This window comes from Dasypus novemcinctus, chromosome 15 (genome assembly GCF_030445035.2).
Source record: "Dasypus novemcinctus isolate mDasNov1 chromosome 15, mDasNov1.1.hap2, whole genome shotgun sequence".
Classification (NCBI taxonomy): domain Eukaryota; kingdom Metazoa; phylum Chordata; class Mammalia; order Cingulata; family Dasypodidae; genus Dasypus; species Dasypus novemcinctus.
Genome location: NC_080687.1, coordinates 100,929,321 through 100,941,572, shown reverse-complemented (window position 1 = coordinate 100,941,572; position 12,252 = coordinate 100,929,321). Strand labels below are relative to the sequence as shown.

General features: G+C 41.6%; 1 protein-coding gene across 9 annotated transcripts in view; it reads left to right on the top strand.

Moving 5' to 3' along the window:
- The window catches only part of WDFY2 (WD repeat and FYVE domain containing 2), a 188,247-nt gene that overhangs the window by 74,278 nt on the left and 101,717 nt on the right, over positions 1 to 12,252 (top strand). For all 9 annotated transcript variants that reach the window (XR_188462.4, XR_011645870.1, XR_188461.5 and 6 more), the window contains exon 3: positions 9,567 to 9,640. Coding sequence is in view for 3 of the 9 variants with exons in the window: in XM_004465298.4 (XP_004465355.1) it covers positions 9,567 to 9,640 (74 nt within the window). In the remaining 6 variants the exon portion in view is untranslated. The remainder of the gene's footprint in view (positions 1 to 9,566; positions 9,641 to 12,252) is intronic.

Here is a 12,252-nt window from a genome sequence, read left to right as displayed (position 1 = left end):
AGAAACCTGACTTTCCTAGTCAAGGCTGTTTGCCCCTGGACCAATCCGATTTTCCCAGGAATTTAGAATTTGAAGTAGGAGATGCTAGTCTCAGTTTATTGAGCTGGGAACTTGAAAATCCAAGAGTGATGAGGTGATGGTGGGGAGGGAGAAACAGCGGAAACTGATCTGCAGAAATGAAGTGTGAACCAAGGAGGAAGGCGTACCTGGCTCCCACGGGAGAGGGAACCTGAGTATGTAATGCCTGATGATTTCCCTCTTTGTCTGCCCCCCTCCCCACCGCTCCGGAAGCCTGGCTCTGCCTTTGCCTTGTATTAATAGTTCAAGAGCTCTGCCCCTGCCCCTCTCTTGTTGGGTATGTCCCTTTGGAACTTGAGCATGTGGGTCATTTCTAAAGAACTACGAGTATCTGGCCAAGCCTAGCCCTGGTTGTATACCGCCTCATTCTTATCCATTTGGTTTTTCCTGGATCCTTGTGTTCTTTAAAGAGAAAGGATCCAGCCACAGCCCTGTTGGTGCCACTGTGATGCTTTGCTGAAAATAGTCTGGGAACAGTGAAGGCAGGTAAAGGGGAAAAGCAGAAAGTAGTATTTTATCCTGTCTTCTTGAGTCTCTGGACAGTTTGTTCGATAAATGTTAAATGTTTCTTCCATACCAAACACTGGAATGTGCGTCGGAAATAGTGGTTCAATGTGAAAGTTAATCCGGTCTTCATGGCGCTTTCAGTGTGGTGGGAAAGGCAGATGTTAAATGTGTGCTACCTATGAGACGTGGTGGGCGTCAAAGCAGTGGAGACGTGGTAAGGAAGGCACCCTGAGGCAAGTCCCCTCAAACTCTGATCTCCATGGAGGATTTGAGATGGCTGCTGACGTTTATAATTTCCTATGAGCTGGTTTATATGGACGAGTGGGAAATAAGAGCATTTCCTTATCAAATATTTTTTTCAGAAAAGATGATATCCTTTTGCTGTTTGTCACTCACTTAGGAGCTACCAATTGCTTATTGACAATATCAACTTACAACTGCCCACCCGGGACCCAGTCTGAGCTTGGAAACTGGAGAGGGGCCTTCCTGATGGCACAGAGTTAAAGTTTCAGTTGCAGCTATAAATGTAATTATTTTTTCCAGGTTTCTATAGTAGATGCCATTTCAGCCACAACATTTGCGTCACACTCCAGAGAAGAAACACACAAAAAGCACAGGCCTACCTATTTTCATGGTTGAGTTATTGTGGATTTACTTTACCAACCAGGTTTGCCGTTCATGGGGTCAGACAAAGGGAAGGAGGGGAGAAATCTCCAACTGGAGCCAGGGTGGCAGGTGTTTGAGGGTTTTCTTACTCTATTGAAGTATTAAGTATCTTGCCTGGGCTGTTAGTGCCAACTTTTCCCCTTGGGTATAGAGAATAGGTAAGTCACCTTGGCTGCCAAAGATACTGTGAATAGGAGGCTTAAGAGAGTCAGAGCACAGGACTGGCTGGGTGTTGGAAAGTTGGAAAACCTCTGTGGGTTTTGTTGTTGCCAGGGTAGGCAGTTGGAATTTACTTTGGCTCCTAAGTGTTTATGAATTTGTCCCCAAAGCAGTGAACCAAATACAACTCAAAGGTAATTAGAATTAAATAGGCATGCCTGACACAGCAGTAAGATGAGCCATGTTGTCAGTCTTCCAGCTCTCTTCCTTGGCGTGGTGGGGTGGTAGTTACCCAGGCTGAAGTTTCGGTTGGGCCCCTCCGTTTTCACATGAAGATACCCCCTCCCTTCTGCTCAGTTAACTTTTATAGTATAGGGATCAAGTTTTCACTGAAAACTGTAATTTTGAACTGTGTCCCTGGTTTTATCCAAAATCTGTTGAGAGAAAGGCTATTTATTTGTGGTGGGCGGTGTGAAGGATTTTCAGTCCAATTATTCGTCTGTGCCATGAGTTTTTCCACATTGTATTATTAACCCTCTGCAGAACTTCCTTCATGCATGGTGCTTCAGCTTACGTAAATGAATATGAAATTCTCTCTGGCTGTTTTTGAAGTCTATCTGACGTGGAGCAGCCCCTAAGTGAAGAAGCTCTAAGTGGGACTATTCTTCAGATAAAAGGTTAGGAAAAGGAATTTCTGCCTTTGCCCATGTGCCGCAGCCTTCTTCTGCAGTCCAGATGGATTACTGGCCCCAAGCATTGATCCCCTCAGCTGGCCAAGGGAGTTCCATTCATCTCTGGCTCTAACAGGCTCTTCCATTTACGCCAGGTGCTGTACACATACAGTTTTCTGTATGTATCATGAGGTGGAGAAGATTGAGAAAACAGCTTTAAGGAACTGGTACTTGGTCCTTATGGAGAATGTGAAATATGGAACCTGTTATGTACCCCAGCAGATCTTTATTTTAGGGTTTTTGTTTTTGTTTTTCTTGTTCTTAATCTGTTTTTTCCTTCCTCTTGACTTTTTTCTTACTTCTGTTGTTTGTTTTTTTGGTAACTGCTTTAGGCCCTTTCAAATTCTTTGTGAAGTGAGGTTGGGAATACATAAAATCAGTTATTTTAGTTATGAAGTCTATTGTTTACGTTCAATTCACTAAAAATTAGGCATTAAGATTGGAATATTCAAGATAGCTTTTGCCTGCCTGGGAAACTGGAATTTGATTTCTATTTTTGCTAGCAATTTGGTGAGTCATTTCTACAAGTGCTTTATATTTTCTCAGTTTTGAAACCTAACAGCTAAACTGACCAATTTTCTCTGTTCTCAGATTTGCGAAAAATATTATGGTTCTCAAATATATCAAATAACTATCTTGTGAAATACGTTTGTAGTCCTGACATTTAACAATATATACTGTCATTGCTGATGCTGACCCTGAGTTAGTGGGAAAATTTGCTAATTTAGAAGGTGGTGGCTGGGTCGGTTTCCTTTTCCCAATTGTTAGGGCTGTATCTTTTTTTTTTTTTTTTTAATAAATTTCTGTTTTTTTTTTTTTATTTCTCTCCCCTTCCCCGTCCTGCCCCAGTTGTCTGTTCTCTGTGTCTTTTTGCTGCGTGTTCTTCTTTGTCCGCTTCTGTTGTTGTCAGTGGCACAGGAATCTGTGTTTCTTTTGTTGTTGTTGTTGTGTTATCTTGTGTCATCTCTCCGTGCCGCCACTCCTGGGCAGGCTGCACTTTCTTTCGCGCTGGGCGGCTCTCCTTATGGGCGCACTCCTTGTGCGTGGGGCTCCCCTACACGGGGGACACCCCTGCGTGGCAGGGCACTCCTTGCACGCATCAGCACTGCGCATGGCCAGCTCCACACGGGTCAAGGAGGCCCGGGGCTTGAACCGCGGACCTCCCATGTGGTAGGCGGACGCCCTAAACACTGGGCCAAGTCCGCTTCCCTAGGGATGTATCTTATGGAAACAGATAAACTTTAATTGAAGATTTAGAAAACTAGATTGATTAATATAATCATGTACTTTATACCTGGGATACAAATGAGTGTTCTATATATAAATTGCAAATGTTAATTTTCAAGGTTGTTTATAATAGATAATAAGACTATGGATATATTTCATGTGCTTGTCCCACCTCTTCTCTTGGGCTTATTGGGGAATACGTTTTGGGGGAAACATTCCTATGGATAGATTAGTTGTAGAACACTCTTTAATGAACTTAGGAGTTCTCTTTTTATAAGGTAGTGATTGTTTTGGTGATTTTTAAGCAACATCTTTAACTTTAATGGAGTTTCTAGACAGATCCCAATATTCCCCAAATATGTGTATAATTGGGGAAATGCTCATCTTATTATATTATTTTAATTTATACCTTATTTCACGGTGCCTCAGGGACACCTTAGCGCCTAGTTGTGAAGTGCAGTGCTCCATTTGTTGGCTTCTTTATTTGGTGTAGAATATATTATAGAACCATGTATAAAACAATTTGCTATTTTTACTATTTGCATTTTTGAAAATAACAATGTTATGGAATCTTGTAAGTCTATATTTACCAAAAGAAAAGGTTCCCAAGGAACTTTTGCTTTTTAAAGGAAATTAAGGAAAGCAGATTTTCCAAACTAAAGATAATAGATATTAATTATCTGAATAATGTCAGCATTTGTTTAGCATACTCTTGCTTGGTTTTTATCTGACCATCTGAAATTTACTGGAGCTAGATCACTTCACTGTAGCCTGAAACTTCTGGGAGAAGAAGTGAGCCCTGCACCAAACTCACTGTAACTCTGCTTGCATTTCTCAGACTAGATAAAAAGCAAACAAATTCATTAATTGTAGTAAAGTGCACGAAATGTTTGCCTTAAAGGAGAAATGCTTTTTAATGCTAGGCAATTGAAGTCCTGCATATAGGTGTGCTTGAGAACATAAAACAAGGGTTGAGCACCACGAACCTAATAAGCACTATCCTTGTGACAAGGGGCACTGAATGAAGTAGTGTCTGTGAATTGAGTTTGGCTTGACGGTGGCAGGTTGCTCTTTGGAGACTGGGTCCTCTCCTCATGGGTCCTGACATTTAACTTCACCGGGATGCTTTTAACACCTGAGGTTTTATTCACGGAAATACCACTGTTTATTTAGTTTTAAAGTTCCAACCAGAACATCCCATGAGGAAGATTAGTGTCCCCTGCTTAATAATGCCTTTAGCATTGTAAAGCTGTCAGTGTGATTGAAATCCACAGCTTAACCTTCAGTGAAACCTGTATTTATTTGAGTGAAGTTCAACCCGTCAGCAAAGGACTCAAAAGAAAATAAGCATGGAAAGTGGACTTGGCCCAGTGGTTAGGGCGTCCATCTACCACATGGGAGGCCCGCGGTTCAAACCCCGGGCCTCCTTGACCCGTGTGGAGCAGGCCTATGCGCAGTGCTGATGCGTGCAAGGAGTGCCCTGCCACGCAGGGGTGTCCCCCGCGTAGGGGAGCCCCACGCGCAAGGAGTGCGCCCCGTAAGGAGAGCCACCCAGCGTGAGAGAAAGTGCAGCCTGCCCAGAATGGCGCCGCACACACGGAGAGCTGACACAGCAAGATGACGCAACAAAAAGAAACACCGATTCCCGGAGCCGCTGATAAGGATGGAAGTGGTCACAGAAGAGCACACAGCGAATGGACACAGAGAGCAGACAACTGAGGGGGTGTGGGCAAAAGGGAGAGAAATAAATAAAAAAGAAAATCTAAAAGAAAAGAAAAAATAGGCATAAAGGAAAAGAATTTTAGGTGTAAATAATAGAAATTAGGAAACCTTCACCCAAATGAAAATATTTGAGAATGCTTTCTCTCAAATACATTTTTTTTTAAGTAAGGGGAGTGTTTTTCTAGACCACTTGTGGGATAAAAATACTAGAAGTATACCTAGCCAGTTTCTCTCACCGCCACTTAATTATTGACACTCTGTTGAGATTGATGATGTTCTCTTGAGTCCCCATTTGTCTAGGGCTCACATCCCTCAGCTTTTCCCCCTTTAAATTATACTTTCTTTAATTTAATCACTCATACTGAGGCTTCTCTTTGTTTTAGTTTTCCCTGAACCTTAGTCTTAATTACCAAAACTTCATTTCACAAGCACACGGTTTTATGGAAGTGTTTAATTTTAAAGTGCTGATAACAATATAAGAGAACCTTGTTTCCTCATTACCTCTAGACCTACACAAATTTCTTTTCCATCTTATTTGTACCTTTCATTGTCTTCCTTCCTAGAATTTTGCCAAATACACTTTTGACTGTCAGCAGTCTGAGGCAGAAAAAGTAGAGGGCAGATCTTATTCAGATAGCAGGGAACATGAGTTCTTGTACTATTTTATCTAGAGACTGGGATCATTTTTTCCCCTAGGCTTTAATAAAAACATTGGTAAAAAGAAAAATGTTAAGGTAGCTTATTACCACAATTAAACCGGTGGCAAGAGCTGGTCACTCTCAGGCAAATGCCATATTACATGATGTAGCAAATGGGGGTCACTCTCCATGCTTACCTGGTGATGTAGTTAGCCTTTGTCATGGGGAAATGGTTAAAGGAGGGGGAATAAATGTATCTTCAGGTTTTGGATTGTGCTATATTTATTTCATTTGGAGTCCAGAGATGCAAGTTGAAAGAGGAAGCCGCCCGTAAAGAAGGGCCGTATTGTAATTTTACTGCTCTGGTCAGCCTCTTTGCAAAGCCTTTGGAGAAAGCATTTTTAAGGTGGCAGAGAACAGAGCAGAACGGGTTAGAGACAAACGCAGCCTGCTTGTCTCTAACCTGCACTTACAGCCACCAGAGAGAACAAATATTTCTTTATTGTTTCATGAATTACTAGTTGTATAGCATTTAAAGCAGAGTTCTTTGATATTTGTCTGTAATGGCTAGGGACCATTTTGTATGGGCCACAGCACTAGCCTTTCAGAAGTTGCTTTAGTTCATTTCTATTGAGTTGAATTTAGGAAGTAAATTGAGGTTAGGAAGATTTCTATCAATCTAATCTCCTCCCACCTCTACCTCCCCTACCACTGGTACTTCATTTACTCTTGTGTGTGAGTAAAAATTAAAAAGTTTATTATAATGACTTATTCAGAAAACTTCATGAATAAAATGCACACTTCATTATGTAATTTGAACAGTATTTTGCACGAGATGGAAAAATAGTAAAACTCATTAGTCTACAGATGTTTAATGTAATTTTTTTCTCTATTTTTAAAAAAAATGTTACCATTTACTCTTTTTTTTTTTTTTTTTTTTTTTTTTTTTTTTTTTTTAAAGATTTATTTATTTATTTAATTTCCCCCCCTCCCCTGGTTGTCTGTTCTTGGTGTCTATTTGCTGCGTCTTGTTTCTTTGTCCGCTTCTGTTGTCGTCAGCGGCACGGGAAGCGTGGGCGGCGCCATTCCTGGGCAGGCTGCTCTTTCTTTTCACGCTGGGCGGCTTTCCTCACGGGCGCACTCCTTGCGCGTGGGGCTCCCCCACGCGGGGGACACCCTTGCGTGGCACGGCACTCCTTGCGCGCATCAGCACTGTGCATGGCCAGCTCCACACGGGTCAAGGAGGCCCGGGGTTTGAACCGCGGACCTCCCATATGGTAGACGGACGCCCTAACCACTGGGCCAAAGTCCGTTTCCCTACCATTTACTCTTAACAACAAATACAGGCATCAGTATTCTTTTGAATCCATTCCCTGCCTCTTTGACCTTGCCAGTCCTGTGGGTAAACCAGTCAACCTGGGCCTATTCCTGTGGGAGTGCCAAAATTAGAAAATGGTTTGAGGAGCACGTAAGACTCCACTGCCAAAAACCTGTACGTGTGCACACGCACACCAGGTGTGCCATGTGTTTTCCCCGCAGGCCTCTTTGAAAGGCACCTGGGAGCTGATGTGCTCCAGCTCTGGCATTCCCCTCTCTGGAACTGTCTTGGTTCCAGGCATATGGGTTCTAAAGCAGGAAGATTTTTGTTTAAAATTTCTTTTCTTTATGGTCCTTTATAGGAAAGGTCTTTTGCTCTTGAATTCTGATAGTGTTTCTTACCATAATGATTTGAACCAAGGATGTAAAATTAGGAAAGAAGCTTACAATTCCTTTATTTAGGTGGTATCAAAATATCTGAGTTCCTTGAGGATAGCAATAACTTATCATTGTATCATATACCTAGCACATAGTAAGTATGCTAAATTTGTATTGAAAATATAACAAATGGGCTTAAAAATACTGTAGATTTAAGGGTAACTGTGTAGTATGGTGAAAAAACTTTTAAGTTGCATTCAAAGATCAGTGAGTTTTCAAACTATTCCATAACTAGATATGAGTTTTGGAGGAAATCACATCTTAAAAAGTTCTTTCAGATGGTCAGGCAGGCAACTAAGTGTTTGGTTTTTCTTGGCAAGTCTGTAGCCCTTTGGGCTTCAGTCAAGTTTTGCCTCATATATTCATACTTACAATTTAAAAAATCCTAGATATTTAAAATTAATTTAACAGGAACAGCAAAATAGATTAAAGAAAATGTTATGGAGATAATGTCAATGCCAATAATAACTCATAATCTTGTCACTGAAACACAAGATCTATGTTTAGTTTTTCCATGTGTACATTTATGTTAATGTACTTGATATAGTTATCAGAGTGTCGCTATTATTTTTCTTTTGTTATTTTCATGTATCATGATAATTTTCCATAAAATCATTATATTTTAATTCTGCACACATGTTATGGGATTTATCAGACTCAAGATCTTAGCATCTGTGAAGAAATTGTGCTAACACAGTTTATAGGCCAAGGGCGAGTAAGGCTTACTTTTTTAGGACTGTGCATTAAATAACAATTTGGTTGCTTTTTTCAGCAGTGTACTTTTGGGAATCTAGTTTTAGTCTGTGGCTAAACAGAAAGAAGATATTCTGCTGTGCTGGTGGAAGGTTTTTGGGAAAATCCTTGTTTGTATGTTCCTATTTTCTTAATACATAATGTTTGAAAATTAAGTAAATACTTTATGTAATTTAGAATATCTCTTTTTGTTCAGAGCCTTTTTATAAAGAATGAAACTTGTTACTAAACAAGTGGTTCTGTCAGTAGAACTTGAAGGTTTTTTTTGTAGTTTAAAGATGATCTAGGTTGGTTGAAAATAGGACTTTGTGTGTGCAGTATGTTGAATTACTTTTTTTATTTTCCTGTGGGACTTTAGGTAAGAAATCTAATCATAACTGTGAAAAGTAGGAATAAAAATATTTGATGCTGATTATAATGAGTAGTTCAGTGATCTACAGGGCTACTGTGAAGACATTTAAACATTGTGCTGGACTCCTTAGAATGACTGTTTACTATGGGATAAATTATCAGAAGACCCCACTCCCAGGAGCATTTGTGATAGAGAGGAAGGCAGGACCCAGCAGCTGACTGCTTAGAAAGCACTTTTTGACTGCCTCTGTCTGCCAAGCCGACTTAGTTTACTTAGGCTCAGGTGTGTGCGGGCACCCAGTCTTGTGGAACAGGGAGTCCCAGTCCAGGACTATGTGTCCTGCCTCACCTGACCTGTTTCCTTCGGAGCCTAGCCCTGTGTCTAAGTGGTTCTCTTTTAGTCTGAGACCAATCCTCATTCGTTTTCAAATCAGCAGCCTCCAATGCATGTTCTTGGCTGCCAAGAGTAAAAGACTCCTGTTAGTTCACATGTGCCAAATCAATTCTGAATCAAAAAATAGATTTCTATAAGAGTGTGTGTGTGTGTATGTGAGCAGGATAATAAGATCTTTCCTTCATTTCCCTAGTTCAGCAGGATAGCTTATTTCTGTTAAAGGCAGGGTCTGAATGGAAGAGAAAGACTGGTGACAGAGGATTACACAGCACAAAATTTGTTAATCTAGTCAAGAAAATTGAGATTTCATACTGACCGAACTACTGAGACCAAGCCCTTCGGAACTTGCACAAGTTTGAGAATATTTTGTATGTTGTCATTAAAGGAAATCAGAAAAGCTAGGGTTTGGTTGTAAAATGAACCATTTTTATTTTTTGGCAAGTGGGAACTTTATAAACTGGTTTTTTTTTCCCCCTCAGGAAATAGTGGGAAATAAATAGCCACACACTTTTAGCTAGTTAGGCACTCCTGAATCAATGAGAATCATCCTTTTGTTAATTTCATCAACATGTTCATTTCTTTCAGCTCCATGTTCATGCATGTCTTTTAACCCGGAAACAAGAAGACTGTCCATAGGGCTAGACAATGGTACAATCTCAGTAAGTACACATCGATAAGATTTCCAGTTGAAAACTTCCCTTCCTGTGAAGTATGTATATGTATTGTGATGAGAATTATTCACTATTTTTTTCAAATTTACACATTTATTTTTATCTTGCTAAGTTAAGTAGAAATTACAGTGCATCAAATTGGGGTGAGTATGGGCTTCTGTGAAGGGAGAGCTGTCATATAAATGCTGGCAGGGTTCAGCTGGCCTTTGCCTGTACTCAGTGGCTAGGACAGGGCACTGCTGGGCAAGCACACCAACGTGCATGGATCCATGGGCAGTGAGAGCAAGCTGGGGCCCGAGCAGTTCTGATCAGATGGCGATCATAGTGTCGTAAGCTTCACCGCACACGGAACAGAGCACGAGGCAAATGTCTTCCCCCAGTCTGCGTGTCTCATCTTGTCTTTGATACTGTATGTTCTCCTCTTTCTCCTTTTCCTTCTGCTCCTTTTTTCCTTCCCAAGTCCCTCTAGCACGTGAATAGAATTCTGTAAATTTCTGTGAATTTGTAAAGGAAGCACTGAATCTAGTTTTAATCTGGTGGGTAGAGCCAGATAAATATTAGATCCTTTGATTATAGATGTTGAGGAAACAGACATGATTAGAGATTGGCATTTTGCGTTTTATCTACTCACTTAAGCTTCATTTTGCATTTTTAGTTTCAACTAGCATATTACCTAGTAACAAGGCCATTGTGGCCAGTCCTTCACGTGGCCCGTCATCCAGGACTGCTGTTAGTCCTGGGCAAGAGGGCTCTTCCTTGGGCCTGTGACTTGGAGGGCCTTCCGCTAGCCTGCTTCCCCACGAGGTGAAGGACCCGCGAGCCACGCCCTCGCTCCCACCCTCCCTGTGCTCTGGGGAGCAGGACTCTGGAGCTCCCTGCCCCAGCAGCTCAGAGCCTGCTTCCTGGGCCCGCGTGGGCCTTCCGCCCAGGACCGTCCTGAGGAGTACCCAGCAGGTCACCAGCGAGTGTGCCCTGAGGCTGTGTCAGGCTGAGCAGCAGCAGTTTGAGGAGCTGGGGAATCTACAGTGTGTGCAAGGCCTCCCATGGTATGGCATGGAACCAGGGAATGGAAGAGATCCCAAGTCGCCACACCCTGGTATGGAACTTCAAGGAGTCTACAAAGTCTGAATTTGAACCGGCCTTCCAGATATTTGGAGGCATATTTGCCAAAATTGGAGGATGTTACTTAATAGTTTGTTAACCTGATATTTAGACGTGTGGATAGAAACATACAGACATAAGGAATGTGGGCCTCCATGTGTATACTCTTGCTCCCAGCCCCTGCAAATGTTAGGGTTGGTGGGCCTGAAATTTCCCATTTGATTGTTTAGTCAAACATCTGTTTGGTGACCTTAAAAGATTATAATAATATTCTGACATATGAATCAGTCAATTGGCAAATATTTATGAAACTCCTGTGATGACCAAAGCATTTGGTTGACCTATAAACTCTGTTCCATACGAGGACAGAACAGAAGTTTATGATGCAGATCTCTGTCTGCCTTAAGGAGAGTCATTTTAAAAAGGAGGGGGTGGCTGGGATAAATTTATTTTTAAAAGATAAAGAGGGTTAATTGCATTGTTGAATCAACCAAAGTGCTCATTACTAAGGAAATCTAAAAGGATGAACTGAAGTCCATTTGTGGCCCAGCAGCTCATGGGACAGTGTGCATCACACTCCCTGTCCATGGAAAGACTTAGTGTGTGTAACATGTGGGTGGGTGGTTCTTTGCATTCTTGAAACTAGTGTAGGTGGTGAGTGGGTTACTGGTGAATTTGGCTTTGAAGATAGAAGGGCAAGCAAAGTAAGTTATGGAGAGTTCTGGCTATTTATTATTTAGGAGAGGGGAAGCCATCCTAGCCATTATTGCTTTAGTAAATGAAACTGCTGGAGAAGTGGAATGAAAATCAGGCCTGGGACACAGGCATTTCTCTAAGCATTGGCACAGTGTCCAGATAGCAAACCTTACCTTACCCCAGTCCCTAGACTGAGAACCTGGCTGTGTGATGCAGTTTCCTTAAAAGTCCCTCTGTTATGTTGCTGAGGAAAATAAGGTGGGTCTCCTACCTTTTCTCATGTGAAGAATTATAAAGGACTTCAGGTTAGGGAAGAATGCACTGAAAGGACAGCATTTAACCATTGTTGGAGGTTCAGAATTCTCCAGAAAATACTTAAACAGAAACTCAGCTCTTTAGTAGTTTATTTTCTAGAGAAATGGGAGAAATCTTATTCAGAGAGTGTAATTTCTCTGTTCCTTGAATATAGTAAATAAAGTTTAGGAAAAAATATCATTGACTTATTTTAAAATAGAGAATGAAATCAGGAGAAGTGGATGTGGCTCAAGCAATTGAGCTCCCCGTGTACCACATGGGAGGTCCGTAGTTCAGTTCCCAGTGCCTCCTAAAGAAGACTGGGAGCTGGCACAATGGACAAGTGCAGCAAGCCGGAACAGCAAGATGATGCAATAAAAGACACAAGAGGGAAAACATAATGAGAGATACAGCAAAGCAAGAAGCAGAGGCTCCTGGTGCCTCCTGAAGATCAGCAAGACAGCAAACTGACCCGATGGGCAGGCGTGGCAAGCTCACACAAGAAGATG